This window comes from Haemorhous mexicanus, chromosome Z (assembly GCF_027477595.1).
Source record: "Haemorhous mexicanus isolate bHaeMex1 chromosome Z, bHaeMex1.pri, whole genome shotgun sequence".
NCBI classification, from domain to species: domain Eukaryota; kingdom Metazoa; phylum Chordata; class Aves; order Passeriformes; family Fringillidae; genus Haemorhous; species Haemorhous mexicanus.
In genome coordinates, this window is record NC_082381.1 from 69,211,061 (window position 1) to 69,227,534 (window position 16,474).

The 16,474-nt window shown below is 35.6% G+C and overlaps 1 protein-coding gene across 2 annotated transcripts in view; it reads right to left on the reverse strand.

Moving 5' to 3' along the window:
- The window catches only part of RNF180 (ring finger protein 180), a 69,947-nt gene that overhangs the window by 17,175 nt on the left and 36,298 nt on the right, over positions 1 to 16,474 (reverse strand). For both annotated transcript variants that reach the window (XM_059874201.1, XM_059874200.1), the window contains 2 exons: positions 7,598 to 7,823; positions 3,568 to 3,693 (listed from right to left, as the gene is read on the reverse strand). In XM_059874201.1, coding sequence (XP_059730184.1) covers positions 3,568 to 3,693; positions 7,598 to 7,823 — 352 coding nt within the window. The remainder of the gene's footprint in view (positions 1 to 3,567; positions 3,694 to 7,597; positions 7,824 to 16,474) is intronic.

The following is a 16,474-nucleotide window of genomic DNA, read 5'->3' on the forward strand; positions in this document are numbered from 1 at the left end:
CTAGACTTTCAATTTAATTTCCATGTTTTAAATAAAAACATCAGCAACAGGAACTGTTGGAGGGGATTCCTATTAGCCTAGGAAAAATTATGATTCCAAATATTAACCAAGGGCTGTAACTCAGAGGTTTCATAATCCCCTTCAGCTGTTCTGAACGCCTACTTTTACTTTTCTTGAGCCATCTCTACAACCTTACTCTACGTGCAGGCCACCAGCATCTATCTACAATGCTATCATCATTATCCTGACTACTTTATCCTTTATCTCTACAATGTATTTTTATCTCAGATTTATGCAAAAGCTTTAGAAATAGCACTTTTAGGCACAGTGAACCAAATGTCTCAGTCATTTTTAATTTTTGCACTTGATTGCATCAAAATCACTGTCAAATTAAGTATCATATTTGCAATTTAAATTATTCTGTATCAAATTGCTGTTGGAGACCTACCCTTAGTTGGTGAACTTCCTGTGACTGTACAGCTCTTACAGAATGTAATTCCACTTTAATGGCATACAAAGGCCACACTTAAGTTATTCAATTATTATATATGATAAGAGGATCCAGTTGAGTGTGTTTGCTATTTAACTTTTCTGTTCAAACTACACTATTTATCTGGTTTAAAATCTATTTAAGGAAACCATTAATTGAGATGTTATTTCTATTGTGGAATTACAATTTTTAAAGTTGCCAGTACTGAAAAGAATAACTAATATCTTTGTTTATCTCCTATGAAACAGAAGATATTTTAGGGAAATATTTAAAATTAGCTGGTTAACTTTTCCATGTATTAAAAATCTGAACGGGAAAAGAAGAATTGTTTTCCTTCATGAACAGCATTTCCATTTTATCACTAACTTATCCTTGACCAAACACCACATAGACAGCAATACCACAAGCAATGTTTATGAAACAAGTGGGAATCCTGTTGACTATTTTATCAGAAAAAAATACAGCGCAATACAAGGGCAAACTAATCTGGAGCAACTTTCATCAGTGTAAAGCCCAGAAGTGATACAGTGCTTAGGTTTCTTTCTTTTTGAATAAGAACTGAAAAGCTATGGTTGTTTGTACTATTAAAGATAATTCTACATTCCTCATGGAAAATCTCATATGAAAGAAGACTCACATGTAGATTACCAAATATATTTGGCTTAGTGAATCAGTTCAGAAAAAAAAAGTAAGGAAAAAGAAGTGCTTGATTTATCTAGCAGTTCTGCAATGTTCATTAAGTCAAAATAGTTAACCTGATAAATTTTGTATATAAACTTCCTAAGAGCAATTTTTCTCTCCTTATGTCCCAAACTAGTTCTGAGGTCTGATTTTATCTAGCATCTCTAATGAGTGATTTACTGGCTAAGGTTTACTACTTTTATATCTGTGGTATTAAGATTATATTGTGGAAGAGGTTTTGTCACGATGAAACCTGGTATCATACAGAAAGAGCTTCCACATACACCGTGAACACTGGACCTGCTGGATATGAAGGTGAAAGAACATATGCATTTCTAACATGGCTACAGAATTTTTTCTTTGCCAATGCAATATTGTACTGCAGTATCTGACAGTGCACTCCTATATAGAGGTGGTTATTTTCATGTTCAAATTTGCAGGATTTCATTGCTTTCTAAGCACTGTAATCATATCCCTTTTCACTCCAGTCACTCCACTCATGTACCCACTCTGTTCCTCTTCCCATTCTTTATATTTGACTTCTGAAATTAACATCTTATTAGGCTATTAGGTTCTTGCTTAAAAGAAAATTAATCTAAGTACCCTCTTTATCCCTTCATATCTCAGTGGTATCAGGGTTTCCCTTTGCAATGGAATCTAATACGGTGTCAGAAGATGTTTGCTGCCACTATTCTCAGCATTTTATGCCTGTTAAGTTCTAGCAGTGTACTGAGCCAGAGAACAAAACCAGTTATGGAAACCAGATAAGGAACTTTAGGTGTTGCCTAGGACAATTTAGATATAAGCCCAAATAAACAGTCCAGGAAGAAAATACTATATATTTGCATTTTGAAAACACACAAACCTGCAGTAGTTTTTATTGAAATAGAAAGTCAGAAGAGAGACATGGCAGCAATCTTTTTATTTAGGAATGCAAAGACAGTTTCAGGCAGCTTTGTGGTTTGTGTGTCTTATTAACTAGATCTAACCATGTTCCCATTTAGTGTGGGACTTTTAGGCTACACTTTGGAGACACATTCAGAATTACCTTTGGCAAAATTTCAGGTGGCATAATACTGAAATGGTATGATGTCTCCAGATCTTTCTTTTATTTCTACTAATTTATGCTTTGTACAATGCTTAGCATTGTGAGGTATTTATGAAACATAATTTGTATAAGACTGTATAATATTATAATATTATTTTATAATTTTAATATATAAAATTATAATTTTATACATATTATTTGTATAATATGTATAAAACATAAAGGAACTATGTCACATGCATTAAATATATTAAAATAAACCAATAAGTCCAGCATTAACACCCATACTATATTAACTCCCGTTAGAGAAAACAATCATCCTAGTTTGTCCTGACAACAGTTTCTTCTCTGAGTAATACCAAAGATAATCTACCAATCCTCAAATTTCTCAAGTCTGCTATTTTTGATAGCCAGGAACATTTCTTGATATTTTCAGTATTAAATTGTGATGTTACTTGACATGATTTTATAAGTGGAGTTCCAGAATTTATCAAATTTCACCTTTACAAAGGCCTGGGTAGATTTATAAAAGGAATATAAAATGCAAGTCCTGTTTTATTTTTTCCACATACTTTTAGAAGCCATCTGCTCTTACAAACAGGAAAAGTATATCTGCTAGCTAGACTCAGCACTATGAAAAGTATATACAAGTAACTATAAAAGTAAATGTACATGAGGGCTGGTGAAGAAAGACCATTAGACTGAGGGCAGGGAAACATGGGTAAACTGAATCCTACATTAGGTGGTCTAACTTAAAATTTGTTCAGTTCATGATCAGTTAATCATGAAAATGTTTTGTGTTAAAGTAGCAACAAGAGGACTAAGTTTTCGTCATACAATAAAGAGAAAATGAAATGAAAACACCCATACTCATTACTCTATTTCGTATGCATTTTTTATGGAATATTATATATTATTCAAAACTTTTTATTTGACATCTTTCATAAAAGACTGACTCTTTTGATTTTTTTTTTTTTTTTGAGAGGTCTTTATTGACCACACTCAGAACTAGCAACTTTTCTCCTTTTCTCCTAGAGAAATTTTCTTTATTCCACTATGTAGACAGAAATTTTTCTAAGGAGGAAGCTACATAAAATTATACTGATAATGTGCACAGAATTATGGATTCAAAAACAAATTGAAAGCTACATACACAATTGTCTTTTTACAGTTTGCAATTTATCTTTAGATTCAGAGCACTGTGTATGAATCACCCATGAGAATTAAACTAATCTCTACTTTAAGAGTCATCCGTCTGTTTGCCAATGGCATGTATTAATCAAGAGTCTTATTTTCAAATATTACACTTGAGACTGAATGACGTTTAGGCAAAAATTAAAAACCTTACCTTCAAAAACTCTGAATGCTTTCTTGCAGCTTGGTAGAGGCCATTTAGCAGAATTGGATTTTTGAAAATTTTCCTTTAGATTCAAATACTCCATAGGGAAAAAAGATCTGGTAGAGTTATTCAGATCTACAATAATTAAGGGGAAAGAATACATACATCAATGCTCTAAATAAAGCATAATAATAATTAGCATAATATTTTGCATAAATTTATACAAATAAAAATGCCATATCTACTGTGTAATCCTTCTCCTGATTATAACACCTATTTTTTAAATACCATTTACCCAACCATTTCCTTACACACCAATAGTAAGTAGTAAACATTCTGCTTCTTTGGAAAAAAAAATTACAAAAGATGATGTCACAATGATAATTTCTGGCAAAATTATTTATTTAAGAAATCAAGCTATTTACCTTATGACTTTAACTTATGACTTTAACTTAAAACTATGATGATCTCTATGAATAAAAATTATATCCATAACAATGACTGTGGTATTAATTCTCAGCTTTTTGTTAAACATCACCATTTAGTAATAGTCAGTAATGCAAAGGAAGAGGAATAGCCTGAAATTTTTTTGAGATTTTAAAAAATATTTTGGATTAACAGGAAGTTAATCCTGTTAATTAATTATTTTATAAGTTTTAAAGAAAACATTTGTAGGATGATTCATGACACATTGGAGGAGTTGGCATTATGTACTAATCTCAAAAAATCAACATCTTCTCAGGGTATAATTTGGGGAAATACCTACATGATTGCAACTTAAAACTGCCAAACTAATCTATTCGTAGCAATGCAATGGAAAACTAAAACCAACAATATTTTCCTACCATAGAATTGATCTACTCATAACAAACAGGGTTGCTAAGCTAGTAGTTGACAGGAAAAACTTCAGCCCCCTCAACTGCTCATCTATTTGTGTTTCCAAATCAAAATGGCTCCAGATAAATATTAATAGTAACTGGTATCATAATTCTTTCTGTACCTTCAAAGTAAGAAAAGACATTCACAGGTTTTTTGAGAAGGCTTGTGTTTTATTACTTCATGTGGTCCAGTGTAATGGAACATACTTTTCTAATAATAAATATTTTATGAAAGGACAAAATCTTTTCCTCTGGCAAATTTAAGAAAGCTAAGCTTTTGGATCAGGCTCCAAAAAAAAGAAAAATTCCTTTGCTTCCAGTAGCTTTTTCTGTGTAAGAAGAAGACATTAACAGATTCGAAGTTAAAAATCCCATGCTAGTCTGATTCTAAAAATTATCCTTTATTTCACCATGTCACAATGCGGGTGGAATGAAGCTACACAATACCTGAAGAGCACAGAATCTTCAAATCCTCTATCTCGTTATGTGAAAATAGAGCTACTGCACATATAAACTGCTGTCACTGAAGGAAAAAGGGCCTTTTTCTCTCCAAAATGTGAAATGAACAAACTGTGTATTTTTCACTAGTGTTTTTGAAATTTTTGTGAAAGAGCTTTATATGCTACTGAACATATTTGGATTAAGTACTATTCAGATTCAGGCTTCTGATGAGACTCTGCTTGTCTCTCACAGCACAGACATAGAACATTTTATTTTCCTGCTACAGACCACAGAAATCAACACAGTTCTTTCAATTTTATTCAAATTTCAATACTGAAACCTCTGGTGAAGCATCTAATTCCTCACCAGAGTTTTCAGTAAGGCAGAGGTTTCAGAAAAGGCAGTGGTGACAAGTCTTACTGGCTTCTAAGACATCCCAGCTGTAGCATAAGAGAAGTATGTAAAGACTACAAGCAACTTTGCTTTGCTGCCTGCACAAACCTATAGCAGCAGTGACTTTAGCATAAGTTTTTAAAGGCATAATAACTCTTCTGAGTGGAAAAAAAAAAATACTATGCTTTACATTGCTCTGGCGCCATTCATCTTCTTAATGTGCTGATTTTACTAATTTCTCTAAGGATACAATATCATCATCAATACCCCTTAGTTAATTTAAAAGTTGTTCAGTATGTTATGCACTGGAAAATTGCAAAATATTTTTCTTCTTATATATAATAAAACAAAGCTAAATTACTGTACCTATTTTTAAATATATTGCTAAGTCAAGCACATATTGCTATATATTGAAGGGCAATTTACAAATAGCTGCAGATTTGTCTCATCTGAAGTAGTTAATACAAAACATATTATATACTGTTATGGTGCACTATTTATAGTAGACTCTATTTACAAATCTATGACACCATATTTCCTCCTTAGGCACATAAATCCTTTTCCTCAAAAAAGCTACATACCTATTTAATATTTTAAGAGTGCATAAGGTTGAATGGGATGTCTTGAGAACAGCCAGTCCAACCTGCTAAAGCAAGATCAGCTGCACAGGTGCCCAGAACCATGTCCAGCTTGGTTTTGATGGGTGTTTCACAGCCTCTCTGACCAGACTGCTTGATATCCTCACACGAAAAAAAGCTCTTTCTTGTGTTTAGATGGGATCTCATGCGTTTGAATTCGTGCTGAATGGCTCTTGCGCTGGCAGTGAGCACCACTCAGAAGAATCTGGCTCCTTCTTCTTTATTCCCTCCCACCAGGCATTTTCACACATTGTATGTTGGGTACTTAAAGGATACAAATAATCCTTGTAATATTTCTCTTAGACAACTGTAACATGTTGAAAAATTTTGCAAATATATTTTAGGATGCATCTTTATTCTCCTTTTGTGCTCTCCCAGTGGTAATTTTCTGCAGCAAATCTGCTAAATAGGTTTTTTAAAAATTTAAATAGCCCTAGAAAAACCTAACTCTCTATCAGTGAAACACACTTCATCTGTACATCAAATTGAAGAGAGCATCAAACATTAGGGAAATGAAATGAGAACAGCTTGAAATCTCTATACAGCAGACAGGCAGGGGGTTGAGAGTGCTCAGGCTGCAGCTTTCCGCCCATTTTCTCTGCTGCAGTGCATCAGTGCAGGGATAGTCAGTCTCTATCCCTGGCAACCAGCAGCTGCTCAGTGAATCATCTTGGGGCAATAGGTTCACCTGAAAAATGTTTCCTTCCCACCCAAATGAGTTTTTCTTTATCCCAGTCAGTTCCTCAAACTGACCTGCCACCAAATCATACAAAGTTAGGCCTGTACAAAAGCAGAGTCTGTGGACAACCAGAAACAGAAGGTGGGCAGCTCTGCTGATCAATGTGAAACCATACTTCAGTCTGCATCCCTAACCTGTCATCATCACAGCACTCACAACAGCTTAAAGAGGATCTCTGCAAGATCTCTGTAGCACCTAAAATGAAACAAACACTCCTGCATGGCTGAGTCATTTCCATTACTTTGTGAACTGTCTATACACAGTTTTAAGTGCTGTAAATGACCTAACTCCAGATACCATAGTGCAATTTTATCAATGGTACTTGAATCTACCATATAAGCTTTGGACTTAAAAGACTGACTCATGCTGTTTCAGATATTCTATCTGCAGAACTACTTACCCTCTTCTATTTCTATACCCAATCTGACACCAAACATGCCCTACCCACCATATTTTCCTACTGTTAAGAGTAAGAAACACTAGAGGTGAGGGTATAAGAGGCTAGGACAGCAGAATTTAAGAAGATTATCAAGGGTTCTGCCAGCCTTTATTTTCACTTGTGTCCAAATTTAATATCATAAATGAAAAGAGCATTTTTTTGTGTGTGCCATGAAGTGAGCAATTTTGAAAATACTTTTCCAGAAGGCTAGTTTGAGAAATGTTTATTTTGTTTGGAGCTTGTTATTATTCAGGAAGAAGAAACAAAAGAAATCTACCAGAATTCTACCAGAAAAGAAAATAATCAGAATCTCATTTCTAAAATAAAAAGTTCAAAAGCACTCATCCCAAATAGCTTCTTGACATTGAAGAGAACTTGCATGGAATGTTCTTAGGATGGGTTAAATGGAAAGAAAATCTCCTTGGACTAACATTACCAAAATTTGCTCTGAATGAATACAAGAAGGAAAAGTACAAATATTTTTTATGTGTAAAAACTTTCATTTCTATACCTGTTTGGAAAAAGACTCTGGCAATTGTAGTGCGACACAGTGGACATGGAGTGCTGGCTGGATTGTCTTTGGCAAGCATCCTTAAGCAAGGTTCACAAAATATATGGTGGCATGGATAGCACATATAAGGGTTGAAATAAACATCCAGACACACAGCACAGAGATAGCTTTCTTTATCTTCTCTGAGTTCATGCTCATCATCTGTATGCAGGTTATCATTTGCAAGCTGCAAGAAGAAAAAGAGAACACATTTTCACATTCAGCTCATAACTATTTTTGAAAAACCAATTGTCCGCAGGATCATTTTCAGTAATGGTTAAGAAGAGAGTACACGTGATATTCTTAAATTTAATACAGGTTACTTTTAAAAAGATGAAACATAAAACAGGAATGTCTGCAAAAGTCCTCTGTGGGAAAGACGAAAAATCACAAGGCAGTAAAAGAAGGAAGTAACAAAACCAAAAAGGCTGAGTAAAACTGTATTATGATCACATTTCTTCTTTTAAAATTAATTGTTGCAGTTTATATGTATCTTCATTACAAAAATGTAGAAACATAGAATGGTGTGGCTTGAACGGGACATTAGAGATCATCTAGTTCCTACCCTCCTGCCATGTGCAGGACACCTTTCTCTAGACCAGGCTGATCAGAGTTCCATCCAACCTGGCCTTGAATATTTCCAATAATGGTGCATCCATAACTTCTCTGGTCAAACTGTTCCAGTACCTCACCACCCTCACAATAAAATTTTTTTACCTAATATCAATTCTAAACTTACCCTATTGCAGACTGAAGTTATGCCTCCTCGTTCTATCACTACATGTGCTTGTAAATAGTCTCTCTCCATCTTTCTTGTAGGCTCCCTTGAGGCACTGAATGGCCACAATTATGTCACCCTTAAGCCTTCCCTTTTCCAACCAAATACTCAACAAACAAAAACAAACTTTGAACAAACCAAATACTCAGTCTTTCCTCATAAGAGAGATGCTCCATTCCTCTAATTATTTTTCTGGCCCTCATCGGAATCTGCTCCAGCAGATACATGTCCTTTCTGTGCTGGGACCCCAGAGCTGATGCAGCACTGCAGGTGGGGTCTCAGCAGAGCAGAGCAGAGGGGCAGAATCCCCTCTCCAGCCCTGCTGCCCACACTGCTCTGGATGCAGCCCAGGACACGTGTGGCTTTGTGCTGTGAGTGCCCATGGCTGGGGGATGTCCAGCCTCTCAGCCAGCAGCACCTGTAAAGTCCTTCTGGGCAGGGCTGCTCTTGATTCCTTCGTGTCTCTCAGTACTGATATCAGGACTTGCTCCAATTAGTGCACATTTCACTTGATCTTATTAAACCCTCAAGAGATTCCTGTACACCCACTTTTTTTTGTCCATGCTCCTCTGGATGATGTCCCATCCTTCAGGTGTGAAAATACCTTTACTTTGCCAAGAAAGGCAAAACAAAATAAAAATCTCTAAAAATAAACTGTGCATTGTTCTACCTTTGAAAATTAATTTGTAAAGGCCATGTTCCAGCAAGAATGAGTTCAAAACAAGCCACAACTTTATTACTACAAAGCACAATATAAACCTTAGATTAGAAAGTCTAGGAACTCCTATCATCAGCACATGTGCTCCAAATTTCCATATTTGCAGGAAGACATAGCTGGACTTTCCAAATGGTGCTCATCCCATATGAATGTAACAACTTGTGTGCATTGCCATGTTCTGGCTTTGCTCCTGTAAGATGACTAAACCTTTCCAAGTAATCTGAAGATCTGGTAATAATGGCACCCTGGGTTTTTGGCTGTCATGATTTAGGAATGGTACTCTTCAATTTAGTGCTCTCACTGAGATTCTCCAAACCATGTGCCAATCAACTCATTCCTCCTCCCTTCTCTGGAGGGCTGGAGAGGAGAATTGAAGGCACAAAAGGTGAAGATCACAGACTACGATAAGAACAAAAACTGAGAATGGCAATAAGAATATGAAAACTAAGAGCAACATTATTAAAGGCAGAGAGAATAAGAAAAAACACAGTCCTTGCTCACTGTGGAAACTCCTGACATAAATTCCCCACTGCTCCCTCTGGCTCAGAACCAGCGCCACCTGACTGCCCCCTCCAGCTTGGAATCAATATTATCCAACCACTCCCTCCAGCTCAGAACCTGCACCATGCTTACTCAACTAGAAGGAAGCCCTTCTCTTTGGAAGAGACTCTTTCTCTGACCCCAGGAATGACATGAGGTAGAACAAAATAATCCTTGAAGAGCTTAGCCATGCCACCTAAAACACTAATACATTGTGAAAGTCCCCTCCAACACTGCCACACGGGCTTGGCAGGGCTGAGTTAAGTGTTTGAACTTGATGATCTTAAAGGTCTTTTCCAACCTAAATGACTCTATGATCCTATGTAATGTCAAAAACATAATTAAAATCTAGCACAAAAACAAAACACAAGGGTTAGAAAATTTTTGCTAACTGGTTTTGATGAGAATTGTTTGGAAAGAAAATATACCTTGTGTCCAGAGGAGCTGACTGCAAGTTAAATGTCTTTCAAATAGCAATTAAGTAGCTAAGAGAGCTAGAAGCAAAACTGTTGAAGACTCGCAGGTAACAGCTGATTCTGAGACAAGTTTGTAATCATGGTAAGATGCACGGACAGCGGTATCTCAGAAACAATTGCAACTAGAAACAACAAAATTATTCTAATGCACAAACAAGATCTAGTTAGGAGTCATTTTCTTAGTGGAAGAGATGTCTTCTCTACAGCTCTGTGCCCCTTTTTGAAAGATCTATGTAGGCACATGGCATTATTCAGTACTGCAAAGCTAAAACCAGGGCAACTTCCTTATGCAAGAAGCTAATTTTTTAAACAAAAATTTAAAAAGTCTTTTCTTTTTTGGTTTGCAATTAAGTGGTGCCTATTTATATTACTAGAGCCAGGGCTTTAGTGTATGAAAACTTTACAAGCATAAACCACGTTGGTTTTCTTACAGGATTATAGTATGAACAAAATTGAGAAAGTACATGCAAACATCAAGGACAATGAAAGGTAGTCAAATAATAACACAAAAGGCTTGAAATCAAAACTTTTACTCCTAAGAAATGAAGGAAAGGTAAGAGCCTTTCATCTTCCCACATTGATTGGGAACTGCTAATACAGCTTTGACAGTAACCCCTATACAGGGGGACATCTATAGTGGGACATCTGAGGGATATTAACAAAAGAAAAGAGAGAAGTTTTATAGGCTTCTGCTTGAGAAGCCTATAAAGCGTGTTAAGTAACAAGGAGTCTAATAGAAGAGTGGTTGAGAAGGGAAAATATGGGTATTGGAGCTTGTGAGAAGTCACTGCTACTGGACTACAGGAAAGTAGTTGATTCAGTTTCACATTCAGAAAGAATACATACATCACTGAATATCTAATGCAACATGATATCTAATGTATGGTTTACGTGTAATCATGTGAAAGACCTAGACCAAGTGGTCATACACACAAGAAAAGATTTTGTATTAATGTTATCAGTAAAAGGAAGTTCAGAGTAAAACCTGGAAGTATGATTAAAACAGTGGCAAAACCAAATAAGGCACATATGTCGTTTGACAAAGATGCCCCATTAGGAAGAAAAAAACAACCTGCAAAACCATTCATTTTAAAATGACCTATTCAGAATGCTTTGTTAACTCAAAAATGCCCATAGTTGAAAGGAATGATGATGGAGGGAAAATCAGTTATTATATTTCACATGATTATCTTGCAAAGTAAACTGCCTCTAGAATGATGTGTAGCTCTAAACCAGACTTTAAGTCTTCAGTTATAAAGCAGAATTGGAATCATACACGTCAGATCTGAAAAAATGAGAAAGAATTAATATTGATACTGTTTTATGCAAAAACAGAACAAAAAGAAATAAATGCTCCTTGGTTGTTGCTGGACAAAAATATCAGTAGCTTTACATTGTTCCACAACAGCTTTAGAACCTCTTAGTCAATTGCAAACAGAACTGGCACAAGGGTTCTTATATCAAGTACATTGCTTCCTGAAAATGTCTTAAAATTGACAGGTATATTAGGTACAGGGACTGAAATGACTGTCGTTGTTATGACAAAATTTTTAAGTGTTCTTTTGCTTCAAACAGAATTTAACTAGACTTATTTCTGTAGAATAAATCAGTGATTTTTAATGGCATTTCAAAAGTAAACTCAGAAAAAAAAAAAATCCAGTATTAAAATGCAGAAAAACCCTACCAAGAAATGTTGCTAGCGATACTAGCAGAAGTTCTTCCAAATCAGGCCATGAGGTATGCCAGGGTTTGTATGCCTTTGAACACTGTTCCAGTTGACTGGTATAATGAATACAAAAGGACATATTTTTGGGTGTTTGGCAAAACTCAGCTTGAAGCATAAAAATCATAATAGAGTAGAGAGATCTATGCCTATGGCTTAAACATCTTTACAAATCAATAACTGAGTCTAAATTCCCTGCACTCTAAATTTCTCCCCATACAACATTTCAGAAAAGCTCAAAGGCAAGCCAAAAACTTCAAAGCAGAGCCAAGCTGCCCAAGCAGCTCTGAGGAGCCACCTATTGCCATGTTCTCCATTCAGAATCACAGAACTGCAGGATAGGTCAGGTTGGGAGGGACTACAGTGCTTCATTTCAACCAACTTCCATACTCCAGCAGGGAGTAGGATTGTGTCCAGACAGTTCTAGAGAGTCTCCAGTGAAGGAGACTCACAACCTCTCCAGACAACCTGCTTGCTCCCCTGCACAGTGAAGAAGCTTTTCCTCACGTTCAGGTGGAACTTCTTGTGCATCTGTTCCGGGCCATGGCTCTTGACCCATTACTCAGCACCTCTGAGAAGAGCCTGGATCCATCCTTTTGACACCCTACTGTCAGATACCTGTGTACATTGATAAGGCTCCCTCTCAGTCTTCTCTTTGAGGCTGAACAGGACCAATTCCCTAACCCTTCCTTGCAAGAGAGATGCTCTAGCTCTTTGTAATCCTCTACTGGACCCACTCCAGGAGTCCCATGTCTCTGTTGTCCTGAGGAGCCCAGAACTGGATACAGCATTCCAGGTGAGGCCTCAGCAGGGCTAAGTAAAGGGGCCGGATCACCTTCCATGACCTGGTGGCAATATTTTCCTAAGGGACCCAGGATAATCTTGGGCACTGCACTGCTGGCTCATTCAGATTTTCTCTGCTGCATTTGGGATTGATAAATTGCTCTAAGGGAGACAACTGAAATATATTTTGTTCATTATTTTTCTACAGGAATTTCTTTCTAGTCTAAGAAGCTATCAGTGGTTATTTTTGTTGGAGTTTTTGGTTTTTTGTTTTTTTTGCGGGGGTGGGGTGGATAGGTTGTTTGGGTTTTTTTGTTTGGTTGGTTGTTTTTTTATTCAGCCTCATTTAGAAGTTGCCTTAGGCATTGGAGCTGTTCATCAAGGACAAGTACAGGCTGGATGGAGTACTAAGTGATCCAGTCTAGTGAGTGGCATCCCTGTCCATGGAAAAGGGTTGGAAAGTAGATTCCAACCCAAAGCATGCTATGATCTTGAGCGATTAAGTGCATTGCAAACCAAGGCTTCTAAGGCAACTACTGAGAGACACATATACTAGAGTACTTTAAGAAAGAAAAGAATTATAAATTGCCTGAGACATAGCAAGTTAACCAATTTGTCTCAATGAAATATTTTTACTTTGTCAGGAGACAAAGGCTTATTTTATTGACGTGGGAAAAAAAGCTCAGGAAAAAAAAACAAAGGGGAAGAAAATTATCTAGTAACTTTTCTTTTCATTCGTGTCCATACCTCACAGAAAAAAGAATAATGACTATTTTAATTTATTGCTGATTAATATTGTTTTAATTAAGTTGAAACAAGCCACACAAAACTGAATGTATCTTGTGCTAGACATTGTACATAAGTATTATGCACTTATCCCTTTTCTTTCCAAGCATCTTATATAATATACTTCAGTTTCTTATTATGACAGATTTGAAATTATTTAAGCATTTTTTGTTATGCAATTTGGTTAATCTCTGCAGTTCCTTCTAAGGAGTACCAGCATTTAGGCTTTTGAAATACACATCTAAACTGGCAGCTCTACATATTATTACCTTTTTGGAAATTTCTCTAAGAAGAATCATATTTAAGGAACATCTGTAAACATAGCTTTTATGAAAATATCTTGAAGATCCCTGCAACTACTTTATAGACTTATTAATAAGGTTTTACTTCTATTAAAATAATTCAGTTATAAAGAAGAATTGAGAGATGGGCCACTGGAATAAATATTACTCAAAATTCTTTTACCACAATAATATAAACAGGATATTAATATAAAATGATAATCCTAAAAACCTTAATATTCATAATCACCCTTAACTAGTATATCAGAAATTAGTGCAAATTATCTTTGTTTTTATTTTCCATTTCATAAAACACATACATAGTTTATACAGGCATGTAAAGAAGACAATGTCAGCTTTATATTTAGTAGTAAATGAAGCTTTTCCCCCAAAAATAAACATTGAAGCACAGCTATTATTGTCACTAGATCTAAGAATAAAGCAAATATTAACAATTATTCATCTTTTACTGCAACCACTATTTCAAACAAAGAGAAGGAAAATTCATTCCCAGAGGCCTGCAGAAACTTCTGTGAATCTCACAGACCCTTGATATGATGTCTCAATGATAGATAAAAGATCTGTTGGCCGTTCTGGTGTGAATTCCATGCAGAGAAACCTTTTTTTTAACTTTTTTTTTTTTTTTTACAGAAGTTGTTGTATGTTTTACAAACATACTGGAACTGGAAGATCAAATTAGAGTCCTAAAGAAGTGAGCAAATTATTGGTTTTTGCTAGTTAGAGCAAAACAGTTGCTATCAACAGCTGAAGTCCCCCTCTCTGGTACAGTGAGTGCAACTCCTCTCTAGTATAAACCTGTAGTTGTTCTGGTTTCTGGTAAAAAGATATAGTCCTGTCAACTTACATACAAGTGAGATGAAGAATTAAAAAATATTTTGGCTTTAGTTTTAATTTTTTACCTGTAAAACCAGATTTTGTTTTCTTTTTTTTTTAATTTTAGCAAAAAGATCTGCACCCTGAAATAACAGGCAAGTACTTATTTTTTAATTCTTTCTCTAGGATTTGCATGAAAGTATACACTATTAGGGAAAATGCTCATAACCAAACGTCTGTAAAAGCGTATCTTGAACAGTGCTGCTACATTTTGGCAGCTTTGCATAAGTATAGTACAGGAAGAAAGGCATTTGAAATGCTTTTGGTCATTCAGTATAAATTTAAGGCAAATTATAGTGATGCATTACACAATCTGAAGTAACAGCACACAACAGACACTTATTGAAGAATACCAACTCATACCATTTACAAAGGTCTCTCCCCTAGCACTGTACAGCAGAAAGTGGAGTAGGCAGCATGGAAGAGTGTTGGGCAGATGTGAAGGTTCGCTCCTGTTCTAAACAGCACTTATAAACGGTTTATAACTCAATGTCACCCCATTTGTGGAATACTGCTTTCCAAAACAGTAAGATACATGTAGAGATTTTTAGTTTCGTACCAGTCTTACTACTCCTGGCATTTGCCTGCTCCAAGTTAAGGTTCTTTATACTCAAAAAGTCTACAGCAACTACAAAGATTTGTCTGCTAGCAATTAGCAAAAGATCAACATAATGAGAGTTACACAGTTTTTGGCTGCTAGTTACAGAAGACTTCTTAGCATTTGGGACAGAAAGATGAGTTTGCTGAACTGAACTCTCAGAACAAGCTTTTTCAAAAATGACTTCAAATGATTTTTAAACAAATTCCTCAGTATTATTATGTAGCCATTACCATCCTTTCAGTCATCAGCTGTGGTGGTTACATGATCACTCAAATTTTATTAATAGAATAATATGTTTCCAACATGGGTTGAAAGAAGTTCCAAAAGACTGGGGTAGAAGTCACAAAATTCTTACCTTTTATTCATCAGATAGAAGAGAATTGAGTTAGGCCGTATAATCACTATGACCAAAGGAGGTATTCAACCCAGATAAATTAACTCTTCTTTTATTTTTATTCACCGGGATGTGCATTATGGTACAACCAACTCTGAACCTTCTTTTGGACACCTGTGGAAGGTGATATCTTTCTTTCTGGGGTGGGTGACCATTGTGTGCCTTAGATTGAGCTCACCATTCACCCCAAAATCAAGAGTTATGAATCTGCAAGCATCCTCTGTTTCCACAACTGAGGTATAGTTTGTGAGATATCACATTAAAAGAAAGATTCACTTAGTGAGATGAATTGCTTTAAAATAAGTTGTCCTAAAATTAGGAACCTAAAGCCATATTTAGACAATTAAAGGACTGTCCCAGTTTTCAAAGAGTTTCCTTATCTGGCTGGAGCAACTGGGTGATCATCTTTCTTAGAACAATCAGGCCACATACTTAAAGTGTGATGGCTAAGTTTTTAAAAATCAATTTAAATATTGATTACTTAAATAGACTCCATCACTAAACAGTGTGTAGAGGGCAGCATTAAACAATCTGAAGGAAAATTAAGACAAGGAAAGAGTTTAAAAAAAATATATATGAGAAACTTAGGTAAAGGTAAAGAGATTGCATCACTGTTGCTTTTTTTTATATCTACTAAGATGACTATGGAATAATCCTAGACTCATCAGAATCAAATATTTTAATTCACTTCTTATGCAGTTCAATATGACTTGAAAAATTCATATACAGTTTTCCCTTAAAATGCAAAGAAACAAATCACCAAAATATACAAGTATCTGTTTCTACTTAGGAAAAAAATCATTAAAATTACATTAGATTTTCCATTACTACAAACTCACAAGAAGTAAAAATCTGTTTGATTTC